Raw genomic sequence first — 16,972 nt, forward strand, 5'->3', positions numbered from 1 at the left:
ACCTATTTCCACCTAAAGCAAGGGTGCTAGACATTCAGTCAGTTCTATCTCTTACCTTTGCATTCTTATCATACACATTTTTGAAATTTCAAGTTAAGCTTGAATTTACTTCATTTCTGCTATACTGTTTCATTTGTCCTCAACTCTGACACTAAAGAGATGCCTCCTCATATCCCTTCTGATATTTTTTCCAGCTTCCTGCTGTGTCTTCCTGCTACAGAGCAGCAACAAACTTTGGAGAACTGTTCTCTCTTAACACCACTGTGGCCTCCAAGGAATATAAACTATTGTAATCTGGTTATCATATCTCCCCTTATTCTTCTTTTTTAGTATGGACCAGACAATAACTTCCCTACTCTCCTTACAGATCATGCCACCCAATCCTGGTACCATTCATGGTACATTCCTCCAGATCATTCCAAGAGTTCTAATAGAATTCTCAGGTGAGGCTACCAAACTGTTAAAGCATAATGTAACCTGGGTTAATTTTATGTCATGTATATTCCTCTGTTTCTAACTATCTATGCATTTCATGTTGCTTCAAACTAAACACAGGCAAGAGTTAGCCATCTTAAAACCAGGGGAAATAAAAACAGAGCCCAGAAGTGAAATTCCCAAGATGAAGTGTCATATAGAAAGAGTTAAAAAAGAACATTTGTCACTCCAGATATCCTGAGGAACATTGAGGGAGGCAGCTGCTGCCCATAACATTAGTTAAACTAGTCTCAGCAACCACATAAATGATGATTTCAATATGGGAGCATCATATGCTTGACCCATAATAAATCTTTGCTGTACATTTATTGCCTTTGAAAATACATGGGGGGGCGGACAAGGTTTTTTGCAGACACTGTAGCCCTAAAAGACCCTTCTTGACGCTGATACCCAGATTGAAAAGAAAGCCCATACATGTAAATAGCACTCTTCCAGTCAAAGAATGTAAATTTATTTTTGTAAACCTCTTCTGTATCATAGACCCTATAGCAGCTCCAGAATATGCCATCCATCCACCAATCCTTTTAGTCTTCTAAAATGGATTTATTTCACAGAGTAAATAACAGGGTCATCACATAATTCATATCTGAATTAATGCTGTATTCTGCTAGTCAGCCTACCTGACTAATATTTCACATTTTTTGCATGTCATGTTCACTGGTAATACTGCTCTGTAGTTAAGAATACTTCTCTGTCACTACTTTCCCCATGCTGAGGGAATATCCTTAGTAGTACCACTAGTGGCCTGTCAAGGACCTCTTTACACTCATTGTGTAGAAATGGAGAGATACCATGTGGTTCATATGCTTAACAAAGGTCCAACCCTTCATGAGCCTTTTCAATTCCATTAGCATAACTTCAATATTCTTTAGGGTATACTCTACCCCTTCCCCACTGGTAGAAGTGGCACTTCTGAAAGACATACTCAGCTGACTTGCCAATATCATATTGGATGATGATGCTTTTCACTGCCACTTTGATACCTAACATGTTTAGAATTTCCAACCTTTCTTTTAGGATGATGCACACATTTTTCTTGGGTGACTTCTTACTGTATGCTTTGGCATGTTTATGGTAGATAACACATTATGAAATGGTTAGGAAAAAATTATCATAAAAAATGCCACATTTCAATGATAAAAACATTTAACAACTGTACTAATACACAGCACTGCAATATTATATCAATGCCATACAATGCATGAAAAGTTCACAAAATATCGAACAGTTTCATGGAAAACATTTTTCCCTATGACCATTAAAGGCCAAAACCAAGTGGATTAGAAGACCACCCTATATGACTCTCAGACAACACGACAATGATTAGCAAAGAAAAATCTTTACTTTACTGTTCTAAAGCCCATAAAATTCATTCATAGCATAGAAACAATAACCACCTAAAATGCAATTCTGTCAGTTCCCATGCATATCAAAAACAATTAAAAAAGTTTACCTGGTTGGCCCTCTGGCGTGGTACAATTTCCAGAGGCAGAATTACGGTTTGAAATTCTAATGCTGATGCGTGTACTTAAATCAAGGTTCTGGAGGAGAATGTTGTCTGCATTGGTGGAGAGCCTGGCAACACTGCCTGAAAATAATGCAATGAATATGATACATGCTTTGTGTCAGATGATAAGATGATGCTGTCTGTTACTATAGCTGAGTGGTACAATCAAGATAAAATCATGCTTCAATTATCTATATTTCAAGTTCTGGGCTAAATAACATGTTGCAGGACCTACAGTCCATTGGACACAAAGTGCTCAAGTTCAGTTACCCTGAGGTAGATGCCAAATAAGGTTCTTGAAATAGCTTAAAAATCAATATCATACAATTGAATATATATAGGGGAGAAAGAATACTTCCCACGTATTCCCTGCGTGTCGTAAAAGGCGACTAAAAGGGGAGGGAGTGGGTGGCTAGAAATCCTCCCCTCTTGATTTTTTCTAATTTTCCAAAAGAAGGAACAGAGAAGGGGGCCAGGTGAGGATATTCCCTCAAAGGCCCAGTCCTCTGTTCTTAACGCTACCTCGCCACAATGGGAAATGGCAAATAGTATGAAAAAAAAATCCCTGCTGATAGGAGAGAAAGAATACTTCTCACACATTCCCTGTATGTCATAAAAGGCGACTAAAAGTAGGGAGCTGGAAATCCTCCCCTCCAGTTTTTACTTTTCCAAAAGAAGGAACAGAGAAGGGGGCCAAGTGAGACTTTTCCCTCTTAGACTCAGTCCTCTGTTCTTAATGCTACCTTGCTAGAGCAGGAAACGGCGAATATGTATAAAAGAAAAAAGAAATTAATCTGTGCATCAAATTCATTCATAACCTTTCCTTTCAACACAATAATTTTTATACTATTCCTGCAGTTTAACTATGAGCATTGAAAACCAAGTTGTGGCTTCAGGGAAAGACCTTAGTTATAAACACCTAGTAAAGGGCCCCTTAAATACATGCAAATTCAAGTTGGAAATTCTCTAAAATACGATCGATTACATGCAAATTCAATGATGAAAAAGATCAGTTAAATCATCTACAGAATGTAAACACACTATTCTTAGATTTTATATGTTCACCTACTCATACGAAAGTAAAAAATAAAAAATGAATAAGAAATTGTGAACAAAATGCCATGCTCTTACACAAAACAGAATGTACTACACTTCTGATGAAAGCAAAACATACATACATTCATTGAAAAAAATGACAAAAAAACAGCAAGAGAACTCAAACTAAATGAATTTTCCATATCACGAGTAAACTCTTGACTGAAAGCATCTTGATTCAAATGAAGGAAATTGTTTTCGAAGTGAGAATGTCTGAGATTGCAATCTTTCTTGCAAGCTGTTTCAGCACAGATAACATCAATGCAAAGTTAGGGCCATCAAAAATGTGAGGTCTATGGCCACTGCCTCACTTTCCTTTGCCCTATGCCAGCACTTTATGGATTTGGTAAACAAAGATGTAGCCAATAAGATGGTAGTACTTGCAACATTTATTTATGGTATGGTTATGATTTGAAAACACAGTACACATTCATGTGGTGATGATTCAAGATACAGACCCTAATCACATTGTAGCAAATATTATAGGTAATACAACTGCGGCAGGATGCAAGTTCCAAATTGTTGACATCTTTACTTGCCTCCTGAGATGGCATGCATAAGTACTACATCATCTCCTTAGGCACAAGGTAATCCTCAATTCTCTATGAATGCTCAAGGATGTGAAAGGTGAACTCCGGCAGTAAAAGAAGTTTGACAATCAAAAGCAATGGTGCGGACATCAGCTAATCAGCCATTATGTTAGCCAAACAAGTGTCTCAGTGTTTTATTCTTTTTCTAAGCAACTGTTCACAGCTAAAACAGATCTTGTGGTATCATTGTAGCAATGTTACAGCTTGATGGAAACTGCTTTAATTCTTAAGTGTTGAGTCTGCAAGCCAATGATTGATTTCCCTGCCGAGCTGAAAATGTACTCACCTTTCAATCATCTTCAGTAAAGCTTGGTGCACTTAGCTCTGTTAATCAGTGATGTATGTCTCACTCTTAGAGTGTCCGGCATGAAGTTCCACAGAATAGCACTTCAACATCTAAATCACACAGCCCAAGATAAGAAGTTACGTACTTAACACATTAAATTAGGTTTTAGCACAATTAAAACTGTACATGTCAGTAACTTACCACAATAATTCACGAGCAATGATAAAAACAACATGGCTCTACAAGTTTCACTCCATCAGCACAGCTTCTTGTAGTTTCATTCACACATCATGGAAAATTGGCATTAGGTAAAATTATTATTGCAGACAATGAAGTATGATTGTTCTTACTCTGTCCAATTGCTGAATGCATGAGATAAACCAGCAAGAGAAGCACCAAGCCCACACCACACTTTTGTTCCATCATCCCTGAAAAAATAGGTTGACCATTACCTACATATATTTGTGATAAAAAATAAATACTATGATGTCTGGATACAAATTATTTCTATAGCTGTAAAAACTATGTAACATAAGAAGTAACAAAATAACATGGAAGATTTAAAAGCCAGGTATAATAAGAGTAAAGACATGGGAAGTCAGAGAACACTTTACTAATGTCTTTAAATTCTTAAATATCTCTGAAAATGTTATCTTATCTAAGTTTTTCCTCTTAATATCTGATGGTTACAAGAAAAGCATTCCTTTCATCAACATCAAGCCAAGGTGTAGACTTACAAGGGGAAAACTGATACAATTGATAATTTTTACCAGAATGGGTGGAGAATTGCTAGTTCAGACGTGCATGTGATAAAGAATAATTATTATCTGTATGGTAGATGTCTCTTAATGAATGCTTTATCATCCATACCAGTCACTGCTCTCTAGCCTCTTACTCACATAGGTGAGCCACCGTGCCTAAGTACTGCTCTTCAAATATAACTTGCTGATGAATGGCACGGCTATATAATGTAATAAACATTTCCTACTAATAATTAGAAGAGTTCTACATGATACCAACTATGTATCATCCCTGCTCAAGAATGATGTTAAGTCTTCCTGGCCTTACTGACATCATTCCTGCTTCTAATTGACAGCAACAATCCTGTAAATCCTTTGAATACCATGATATCCACGCCTATTGATGGGTATACCTTATAGTAAGGATAATCACTTTGAAGAGATTGGCTGTTATATAACAAGAGTCATGAAGGAATATTTCATACATCCTAATGACCTGCTTTTAGCTGGGTGCCCGTGACTCTACTGAGCCTAACTTAGTTAAATCTTGTAGATATCATTGTTTATATGAGGTCAACCATTTCCATTTGCAAATTGCTAACATGTATCTCATTGTGAAGGCATAAGCATGAAAAAAATAACTACAGGGTGTCCAAAAAAATGTACTCTTTTTGACACCCTATAACTCATTGATTTTTATTTTCAGATCCAATTGACCCAAAAAAGTGAGTACATTTAATGTACTCACTTCTTGACACCCTATAACTCACCGAATTTTTTTTAGGGTCAACTGGATCTGAAAGAAAAAAAAAGTTATAGGATTTCAAAGTACATTTTTTGGGGGACACCCTATATATATGACTTTTTACTCATTTTCAGATATGCCAAATATGGGTATGTGTGGTCAAGTAAAATAGGATTTAATACATGAAATCAAAGCCAGGGTTCCTGAAAATGCACGTTAGAGGTAAGAAACTTTCATTCTGTAAAATTCCACCAGTTGCCCTTCCTCTTAGGTGACATGTGGTATTTTACTATTGTAAAACAGTTACATCTCAGCTGTTTATTTATTTATACATGAGATAATCAAGACTGTTTCACCTTAGTTTAGATGGATGGTGGTTAAGCCTTGGTACACAGAGTAGGATGTCACATCACAAAAAACATGGCCAGTGGGTGAGACAGGAAAATACCGTTGACCAAAACTTTTCCTAAAATGAACGGGCACTAGAACGTTTGAATGTTTGCCACCATTTCTCTGTGTAGTAACACAACAAATATTTACCCTGAGGGTTGAGTATGGTATCGATATACTCAGTCTCACGCTACAGCAGTTAAGATGTCTAAACTCAAATGCTCATGCTGCTTTTATGCTCCAGGTTTGTTAAACTTGACATGCCTTTTGCTAATGGTAGCCGCCATTGCTCGGGCAAATAGGTGCCCTAATCAGTTAAGGTTGACTGGAAAAAAAAAAAAAGTTGTTTGCCTAATATGTGTATACATCATTCCACATTATAAACTACAACTTTCTTTTATTCTAAAAGTTTTCCATGACAACTGGATGGAAACTAGGCCGACACCAACCAGTTCTGCTGGCCTTATGAAACTTTCAGAGGCGCATTTCGCCTTAGTACAAGCAGAAAGTTATGCCTCCATATGTTTCATATATTGCCCCGACAGACCATATTATGAATTATCAATGCTTCATAAGCGGCCTTACACATCTAGAGCATGAAAGGGAATAGTTTCCCTTCATAAGAAAGCCCTTTTTTCAGCGCGAGTGAAACTAATGAATAAATGGGCATTAGTGAATTTACCTAACGTGAACTTTTACTTCTATAGGGGCTTATATTCATTATATTCACCTCCAAATGTATCCACACCGGTTAATCAAAATATGCGTGAAAAATTTGGAAAATACAATTATCCCACCACAACCGTAACCATTTTTTCACTGTCCGTCTCTAAATCCTTTAAAATAAAAAATATCCTTCGGTTAGTTTAATCCATAATTTGTTGAGGTTCCCTGATCACACTTCTCACTCCATTACCTTATCCACAAAATCCATCAAAAAAAAACAGCACTCTTAACCTTACTTAACCTAGTCTTGTACTCTAATAACGTTACCAGTTTGTAATAACGTAAAAAAAAAAAATAATGCAACATAACGTAACCTCTAACTTTTTGCTCAAGAGGAAAGAAACCTGATTCAAGATGGGGGTAACGAGGCCTCCAGCTCCACCAGCGGTTCAACTGGTTTTTCTCAAGAACTCTGGCTACTGTGAGGTTTATCACTCCCTACAAAAGCCTACCCACAACACTCAAATTATACCAGTTTCTCATTCGGCTCTTCAAAAATCTGCTTTTCCAAAAACCTAAACTATTTTCCTCCCTATATTACTGATTCAAAGTCTCCAACCCTTCATCGACAATAAAACTTTTCACACCAGAGTTCTGTATAGGACAATCTCTTGTCGTTTGTCTTTTATGCCTGTTTCCAGCCAGCCATGTCCCAGGAATTCTGCATGATCATCTATGAGAAATATCTACTTCCCACTTCACTACCGTAACATGAATCCTCAAAGATTTCTCTGTAATTCCCCCATTCATCAAGTCCTTTGTTTCTTTTTACGCTTCATACAATTCATTCAACTTTCCTATCCTTGAAAAGTGAAACCTTATTCCAAGCTTCATTGTCAGAGCACTAAGGTGCGTCATATAAACGCACTTTACCTCCAAATATCGCATTCAATCCATCCTTTTCGCTTGAAATGCATTTGCTCTTGTCCCAACTACCCTGATATCACCTGTAAAACTCGGTACAAAGTCAAATATACCAAATCACAAGTGTACTTCCGGTACCTATAGACCAAATGGGCCCCCTACCACTACTCTCCACCCATCCTTATCTACTGGTTGCTTCGTTGTACTGATACTGTGAAGGTGTCATTGCCATGACAGTTGTCCGTATCTTATGGTTCTGGTACAACGAAGTCTTCGCTCGTTTGACAGTCATGTCAGAGGAGGAGTAACTATGGTACACTATGTCTGTCCCACTCCCATCCAAAGCCCTTTAAAATGTTTCTTCTCTCTCTTAGTTGCAGTAAATTCATAATTCGACATTTACTACTACGACCATGTCCTTCTGTACTCAGCCTAGCACGTTAATATCAAGAATAATGTCTGGAAATATCGAAGGACTCAAACATCCGCCTTGGTACATCTCTTACAGAAGGGGTGCAAGAGGTAACCGTTAGCTATGCCCTGCCGCACGACACGCCCCTACGCTTACCTTCGTTACATTAGCAAATCGTGCTCGTCACAGAAGCTTCTTCAAGAATATTATTCAGATGTTCTTCCCTGTATATTTCTTAATATCATAAGATCCCTCAAACAGTCTTCCTATGGCACACTAGTCTCGGATTGTGGTTGACAATCAATTTGACACAGCCTCGTCTAAAAACTATATACTCAGTATTGTCATCAACGATAACATTAAAGCTTACTTACCTTTATATAAAGTTTTAAAATAGAAGCGTTGGATTTTCCAGCAGCCTTGTATTAACACCACCTTCTAGCAGTAAGCTTTGGGGATAACTGGCCAGGTGATGGGACTGGGAGGCCGACCGGAGCTGAACGCCCGTATTAACGTGCCAGTATTCACCAGATACAGACTGAAAGATATGTTTCCATTATGTTCTATGTACGTAAGCATATGCATAGTGGCACAGCTGGTACATGCTTTTATTCTGTTCATTTATAAATACGTGCGATGGTTTTATATGTGGCCAATTATGTGGTGTCGTCACTATATACCTGAATTTAAATTGATACTGTCAACCAAATATATATATACGTCACTACACAATTGGGAAATCCCCATTATTTTGAGTACGGATAAACATCATGGACTCTTTTTTTTTGTATGTGTGATACGTATTAATATGTAACCCTACGACACTTTTAACGAGCAGCCTTCCAACGCAGTAAAGAGTAATGTGGCCACAGGTGGGGTGAGAAAGTCCCCACCTGAGTCGTGTATGTTTTTTTCAGTCTCTTGGCGATCAAGTACCCCAAGTCCACAGGGACTTCTTGCTCGCGTTATATATATATATATATATATATATATATATATATATATATATATATATATATATATATATATATATATATATATATATATATTGTTTATTTTCTATTTTGCTTTGTCGCTGTCTCCCGCGTGTTTGTATGTAGTGCTTGTTTGCTATTCCTTGGGGCAGCACAGGAAACATACAAACATAAACACTAATAAAAGGCAGGGGTTAATTACTGCGCATGTAATGCGTGATGACATGCAGGAGGCATAGCGCATGGGATAAATATTAATGAGCGGAAATACATATCAAAAGGATCCTGACAGAATTCTCATACAGGAATCGCGTATGTGGCTGTATTTGTGTCATATATTGTGAAATGTATGACTTTTCTTCCTGACACCGTGGCTCCACCAATTCAATTTTCCGCCCAACATGTTGACTAGGCTTGTTAATTCCTCAGTGATTCCACTTGGCTCTTGGCACAGTGTTATAACACAAGCACCACTTCATTCGAAGCACCATAGATCCAAAGTATCACAATTCCTAAGTTTCAATATCCCGAAAACCAACAAAACGGTACCATTAGGAATCATTCCCTAAAAAGGAATGTTTCTCTAACTAGCTATTAGATTAGGGTATGATTTGTGATGTTTCTGATGTTTCGGAATATCATGGCTATATCAAATGGATAATTGGTAACAAATACCGCGTCGCCATGTGACATCTGCCGAATGATTCGAAGCAACACATCAACAGTTAATAAAGCGGTGTCGATGTTTTTTAGTTTCTAATCCTAGCATATTCACCCGATTCTCCCAACCCCAACGTAAAATATGCTTCGAAGCATTGTGTGTGTGTGTGTGTGTGTGTGTGTGTGTGTGTGTGTGTAAGGACAAGAACTATCAAACTAAACGCTTGATAAATAAATGTTGACCTTGAGCTGAGCGGTTCCCGAGGAAAGTCTCACACGGAAGGTCATGACTAGCCAGCACTTTCCAGGACATGGGACATAAACATTTAAATCACTGACACCGACGAGAGTACTAAGGCCAGACGTTTTCAGCTACAGTGTCTGAGAAAATGTGTTTCAGGTACCGATCTTACGGTAAAAATGATTCATTACGGGACAAATTTCGTAAAAGTTCAGATACGAGTACTTGATTTCATGTTGGTTCGCAATAGGATTCTCAAAAACTACCATTAAGGTTTATTTTTACTATATATATATGGGTCCCCTAATAAGCACCAGTTATTAACTAAGCCCACGGTTAACTAGTCAAAGAAGAGTCATTTTTCCTTACCTTCAAATCCCGCTGAGCCCTTAAACTTGCATTTGCAAGAACGCGTTTATGTGCTACTTTTTGTGGCTCCCCACGGGCAGACGGTTAGACCCCACTGGCCATCTGGGATGTCAAAAAAAAAAAAAAAATACATAAAAATACAACCTGGAGATGGATGAGGTGTACGTGTCCTTGCTGTGGTCACGATCATGTACAGTCATGGTCGGTAGGTCGTATTCTTGGTCACGGACGTTCACAACTCATACAACTTCTTACAGTCTCAATGGCTGCAGCAGGTTCCCGCCACCCGGAAGCTCCTTTGCTTTGTGGCAGCACCAACACCTTAAACTGGCACACCGCAGTGGCCTTCATGAATATCCGGTAAATACTCATCACTGAAAATGTGAAAAAATATTTTCTATGGGAATGTTGGAGAACATGAATATTTTCATCGTTGAATACTGATCATAGGAAATTTAAGAAATATTCTATATAGGAATTTTGAAATATATATAAACACATTTTCCCTTATTTTGATGACAGGAAGCATGAATATTTTCATGGGGATTAAAAAAAAACACGCAATAATGAAATTCTCATGTCACCATAGAAGCCAAGGGAGATTAGATTAAGAAACTTTACAAATTTCAAAATGAACATATGTAGCAATTGCATCATATTCGGGAAATACAACCTGACCCTCGACCAATGCCATGCACACGGTGCTGTTATTACGTTTTGTGGAGTGGATCATTTTTCTTTTTTCCACGTATGTAAGATTTATGATTACGTCTTGATCATATTTCTTCCACATACATGAATTCTTCGTATTCAGTGCGTTCGTGACCTGCGTCATTTCGTTTCCCGAGCTGCGCAATAACCTTTAACTCAAATCATATATAAAAATACGACTGTTAAGGTCTTCCTCACACTAACACATGCACGCAGTCAGACCCGCAACAATGGTTATAAAATATGGCACTAGAACTGAGAGACAGCTCAGATACACTGTGGGGTCAAAGGCCATAAATGTACCCGCTGTGGAAGAGAGAAGAGTTAAGGGTGACATGATCACAGCAGTGAAATGACTAAACCAGTTTGATGTCAACGGAGACGAAGTTCCAAAGACTTTAGAGTCTGAACAGTTTTATACGAGCAACCTGAGGGCAGAACAAAAAAAATTAAGTAAGAAACTTGATGCAAAGAAATTCTTTTTATATCAAAGTTGTATATGGATGGAGTATACTGAACTGTGAAGGTTGACTGTATACCAAAAGTATTAAAAGTTTCATGTGATCCCCCCCCCTCCCCAACGAATGCATAACTCCCTTCCCGTACCGTGCAAATAGGTGATTACAAATTGGTAATTTACACAACGTCCGAGACAAGTCTACTCAGAAGGGAAACTTCGACAGCCTAGCAACATCAAACAAACAAACGCTAGCAAACCGGATGGGAAGCCTTGCTGGACTCAACCACACCTGATATTTTTCCATCATTTTTTGTTTACTGATTCACGATCCTGCTCCTTCCCACGTCCATGTTACTTCTACTTTTTCATATACTTTTTTCCTTCTAGTAACTCTGGTTATTAGCACTACTGACAATAAATTTAGAGTATTTCTTCCACGGATAAGGATTTGTTAAGATCCTAACATACTTTTCCCAAAGTAGCTTAGGGTGTGACGGAAACCATGGAGTGTTACGAAAGCCTTAGGGTGTGACGGAGGCCTTAGGGTTGGATGGGATGGAAGCCACAGAGTGTGACGGAAGTTGTAGGGAGGGTGTGACGAACTCCTTTGTGCGTAACGGGAGCAGCAAAATGAATTTCCCTCTGTGCGACGAATATGACACAGTATCGCCCAAGATAACTTCTCCCTCGCAATGTAAGTACTTGCAGGCGAAGGCCGGACCGAAAGCGCCCAGTACTGTGCTGTACACCTTGGCCACAGTGGCTATCGCAGTGGAACACCCCAGATGTGTCACCACTGCTGGTCGGGGGTGGGCTGTAGGGAGGCTGTACCTCCCTCCCTCCCTCACTGTCGCTGTCAACGCCCAAACAGCTTCCCTACCACGACCCTTGAGCACGTAGGTCTGACCCTTAAACCACGACGGTACAACCCTTGGATGTGATGCCGTGGTCTTTGACCAAACCATATCAAGGTCAGGTCAGAAGCCAGGTCATCATTCGTGCTCAGAGGGCCTAAAGGTTTCTTCGTGTAGGGTAAACGACCTCGGAGACAGTATCGCAACGACAGGAAGGGCGTCTGTGTGGACGACCTGAGACGACGCTGAGGAATGTCTGGAGCAGCTGGTGTGTGGTACAGAATGCTATTGTCTTCTCTTCTGCCATGTATAGTCAGCTAGACGGCTCTGAATAGAACTAGTTCACTCTTCTCTACGTCTATCATCAAGGCAGGCGACCAACACCGAACACAACATTCAAGGTGACTAAGGCGTACAGAGCAAGGATCGCTTTCTCAGACCTTAATTCGAATGCCTTTCCTGTGAATCCTAAGATTCTATGATTTTGTTCGCCGTTTTTATACGTCACACGCTCTGTCTGGCTTTAAAAATGCTACGTTATTTGCTGGCGTGAGTCTCTGTTGTGTTGTGAAGCTCTGATGTATTGTTGGTGTTATTCATATTTCTTTTCTACCTCTCTACTGCATACGCACACAAACAGGCAACATATTAGATTAGTTATTTCTTCACAACTCTCTGTATGGCTTGTGGCTATGAGATACTCCGTAGTCAGTAGCCTATGAACCTAATTGTCCTTTAATTATGGTAATCAGACACTATCGCATAAAGCAACGTTAGTTCGTAATATCTAACAAAACATAAGGAATTTCCTAACTCTATGCTAGGTTAACCTAAATTAGGTTATATCATAAACCATCTGGCGAATTTACAATTATAAATGACCATAAAATTAGGATGTTTATTTTACCGATAACGCGACGCAAATGATTCTGGAAGAAGAAAATGGAAATGGGAAACTAAGGTAAATAGGGACCCATGAAAAACAAAGGGCCATAAACAAGTAACTACATTCCTCAAAGTTCCATCATACTTAATTGTTACCAATATATATACAAAGTGGTAGAAGCATAACATGTTACCAGGAAAACAAGGTCTACTCTATAAAAGTCTTCCCCAAAGTAAAGCGAAAATCCCCGGGGATTCCCCCTCCCCCGGGGCCCATCCTGAACGTGTTGGGTTCTAATCAGCTGTGTAATAATGCTCTAAGATTGCGTTCATTTCTCTCAGTATATTTCCAATAACTTCTTTTACAAGTTCTGTAGTAATGCCCTAAGACTGTGATAATTTCCCTCAGTATAATTCCAATAACTTCTTTTACAAATTAATCATATTACTGCTGATATGGGGTTCACGAATCAGTATTCTATGATCTTCGGGTGAGGGAAAGATGCTGTGAGGATGCAGGATTTTAGAATCACAATATAATAAATAGCAGTGAAGAAGCCTTCTCTTTCATTTCGATATAGATCCTAAATAAATCTGCACATGAAAAATAAACTACGCGGCATTTTCCGCTCGATTTAAACTTACGCAACCTACAAATAGGTCAGTTGCACCATACTATGTTCAAGTATACTATGTTCAAGTTGGACATATATTGAAGAAGAATTTATTCTCAAACGTGGCTATGGCATGGGCAAGAGCTGAAATACTGTAGTATCACATCTATACATCACACTAACAGACCGTTTCATTTCTGACATACAAACGTCATAGAACTTGGAACACTAGCGACCTCTATTGAGAGGAAAGATAATTACGAGAGAAGCTGCCAGTTAGTATAACAAAAAAAAATCCTATCTTATAGGTTAAGGGTTGTTTTCTTTTTTTGACCTTGCTGAGGCTATAAATACTGGGTGAAAACCTAGGTCAAGGTCTGTTGCTCTCTTTAAGTGTTGTTCCAACGGATTTACGTGTTCTTCTAAGCCACACTACCTCCAACATAGTCGGTGAGCGTCATATTAAGTAGACGCTTAGCACAGGGTGAATTAGGATAATTTCTACATTATTATATAATTACCATACGGACAGAACTCGATCAAATGACCTTCGCTGTGATAGCCATAATAACGGTAGATGTATTCGAGGCAAGTGTCGAACAGCAGTAAGTTGGCTTCGCTCTGGCATTTTTAATTTTGTGAATAAAAGTTTCAAGAATCGAACCATAGTTAGCTGTTTAGTGCTTGGTTATCAGCATCTGTAGTGGTAATCTCCGATGCGAGAAGGTCATCAATGGTGCTTGAGAAAATGTAACTTTCTAAGTGTTATAAAACATACATTAGCCGAGTAATTGTATAGTGAAACGCAGTGTGTGCTCTGATCATGTGCTCTGGCGAGTTGTGATTACAGATGCGATTAAGGAAGATAGCCGTTTGTGAACTCTTTGAGGAACCCTAGTTGAAATGAGATGCGAGAGCATTCGAATTCATCGGATACATCGCGCGCCCCTGTTAATATTGGGGAATGGGGGGGGGGGGGGAATTACCAGAGTAGTAAGTCTGAAGTAACAGTTCAGGTGTATAAGGACACTGATTTTCGTTAATTTTAAGCTTTGTCTACCTTAATGTGTGTTTTTGGCATGCCTTTATTTACCAGAACTAAATCAAACTACTGGGTTAATGGTCTAGGTTACTTTAGTCCCTAATTATGACATTTATTTCCCTCGAGGAACCCAAATGGAAGTAAATAATCTCAATTCCAGATGGAGAGGATATAGGAATCTTAATGAGAACGTAAGAGATAAGATTAGGTACCCTGTAGGGGGTTGAAATTTAGGAGGCGAGAGGATAGGAAGCTATATAGCGGGGAAAGAAAAGAGCAATACGAAATGAAATTCTTCAAGACTACTGCCTACTAAATTAATGAAATGCTAATAATCCACCTGGGGTATTGTACGGACGTGTTTCTAGTAACAAGTAAGGAAAATACTTTCTTGGTTGTCCCCACAAACTGGTTGTGTCGGGTCACAACTTGCTGTGTGCGAAGTGTTCCTATAGTAATAGAACTCTGTTTTGCCGCTTGCGCAATAGTTTTACTTTACAGTCATTGGGCACGAAACCGTATTATCCATCTCAACATGCTCGTGATTTTCACAAAGACTTTGAAACTTATTTATTCCACATGAACCAGTACTGTTAGATTCTTTTGTAAGGTCGTATATACCGTGATAAAACTTCTCTTCAGTTTGTATGTCCGAGTGGCCATGTTGATTTCATTTACTAAAAATGTTCATATATTCCCTTAAGGTAGCAGCAAAACAGGTCAGCATGTGCCAGAATGGAAAAGGCCGGAGATGGGCAGTGCCCCTACTAATGGCAGTGTGGGCCACATTGACCTCAACAGTCTTCTGTGAAGATACTTCCGAAGTGGTCATGCCCCAGTTGCCTAGTATCCCTTCCATTGAAGAACTGGTATGTACCTCTTGGATACACGAAAAATAAAAATTTATACATAATAGGAAAATACAATCATGAATGTAACGCAGGGATATCATTATAAGGGGAAACTTTAATAGAACACCATTGTACACTAAAACATCTTGTGTACTCTTTGAAATTATATCTGGATTTCTGTACAGACCTGCCCTCAAATACTGACCTATACTTTAACAGAAATCAAAATCGATAACTGGGGTATATATAACTCGGAATTATCATAAATGTTAAAAAGGATGCGAATTTTGAAGTTAGTTGAACTATTGGCAAAACACAATATCACTTCCAGCTTTAGCCAGATGTTACTGTTAGAGCTTGTTTACCATGACTACTGTGTTTCTTCCTCCTCTGCAGATGGATGTTATCCCAGAAAGACCCCTCAACACTCTGGCTGATGTAGATGCATACATCAGGGACCTCTCGCACCTGGCCGACTCCTTCCTTGAGAAGACCTTCACTGCTGAGACTCGCAGATACAAGAGAGATATTATTCCATGTACTGTTCTTTTCACATTTGATTATCAATGTAGTTAACATATCTACTTCTAATACTTTCATAAGTAGCTTCCACTGAAAATATCAATGGTGGTCACTGGGACCAAGGTGGTCAAGAGGCACAAGGTAGGATCATTGCATCAAAAATATTCCTCCCTTTCTTGCTCTCTCTTTATCATTTTATATTTTTTTCATAGGCAAAAAGTAGTACTGATACTGCCCACCTGTGCATTAGATTCCATCCTGAATGAAGTCTTAAGTCCTTCCTCTACTCTCTAATTTGAATTTAACAATTTTTCCCAGTTTGCTATGTTCCCCTTGTCAGTTTCCTTAAGTAGACTACTTATTGTTTTTGTTTCCATGTCTGATATTTCCAGTGGATTCGATTTCCATTTCTTGCATTATTTATTCGTACTCTTGGACTAACTTTCTTCATTACCATCAGCTTCAAGACTGAGGATTATCTCCCATGATCTTTTTTTTTTCCCCTCTGCAGTACATCCTCATACTGGCTCTACCCATCTCTAATATTTCAAACTTCCTCGTCAGACATTTTTGTCTTTTATGCTTTATTCATTGCATTCTACAGATTACCATGAATTTAAAGTTCATTTTAGCTTTTCCCTAATTCTTCTGAGATCCCTTTCGGTGCATCTATTCAGGATTCTGGGAGCTATGTTTGGAGGGAGAGAACCTCATCCCAGAGAGCAAAAATGGGTATGTTTGAAGGAACGGTAGTTTGTTGGAAATGAAATGTTTGAGGACAATATGGGGTGTGAGGTGGTTTAATCAATGAAATGGTAAGAGATGTGTGGTAATAAAAAGTGGTTGAGAGCAGAAGAGGGTGTATTGAAATGGTTTGGACAAATGGAGAGAATGTGAGGGAAGATTGAAAAAGAGGATGTCGAAACGTACAGGGAACAA

General features: G+C 38.7%; 2 protein-coding genes across 7 annotated transcripts in view; one reads left to right on the forward strand and one right to left on the reverse strand.

The window, feature by feature from the left end:
- The window catches only part of LOC139763050 (testisin-like), a 32,897-nt gene extending 22,518 nt beyond the window's left edge, over positions 1-10,379 (reverse strand). The window contains exons 1-4 of one of the 4 annotated variants that reach the window (XM_071688630.1): positions 10,239-10,377; positions 8,225-8,388; positions 4,324-4,401; positions 1,949-2,083 (exon numbers count right to left, since the gene is read on the reverse strand). In XM_071688630.1, coding sequence (XP_071544731.1) covers positions 1,949-2,083; positions 4,324-4,399 — 211 coding nt within the window. In that variant the 5' untranslated portion in view covers positions 4,400-4,401; positions 8,225-8,388; positions 10,239-10,377. Of the gene's footprint in view, positions 1-1,948; positions 2,084-4,323; positions 4,402-5,814; positions 5,870-5,998; positions 6,106-8,224; positions 8,389-10,238 lie in introns of those variants that run through there. The other 3 variants (XM_071688627.1, XM_071688628.1, XM_071688629.1) reach the window with 3 other exon arrangements.
- Positions 10,380-13,971: 3,592 nt separating this feature from the next.
- Positions 13,972-16,972, forward strand: part of LOC139763052 (uncharacterized) — a 31,391-nt gene continuing 28,390 nt past the window's right edge. Inside the window, exons 1-3 of one of the 3 annotated variants that reach the window (XM_071688635.1) lie at positions 13,972-14,068; positions 15,365-15,529; positions 15,908-16,049. In XM_071688635.1, the coding sequence (XP_071544736.1) occupies positions 15,386-15,529; positions 15,908-16,049 (286 nt within the window). In that variant the 5' untranslated portion in view covers positions 13,972-14,068; positions 15,365-15,385. Of the gene's footprint in view, positions 14,069-15,364; positions 15,530-15,907; positions 16,050-16,972 lie in introns of those variants that run through there. The other 2 variants (XM_071688636.1, XM_071688634.1) reach the window with 2 other exon arrangements.

The sequence above is a fragment of the Panulirus ornatus genome, chromosome 46 (genome assembly GCF_036320965.1).
Source record: "Panulirus ornatus isolate Po-2019 chromosome 46, ASM3632096v1, whole genome shotgun sequence".
NCBI lineage: Eukaryota > Metazoa > Arthropoda > Malacostraca > Decapoda > Palinuridae > Panulirus > Panulirus ornatus.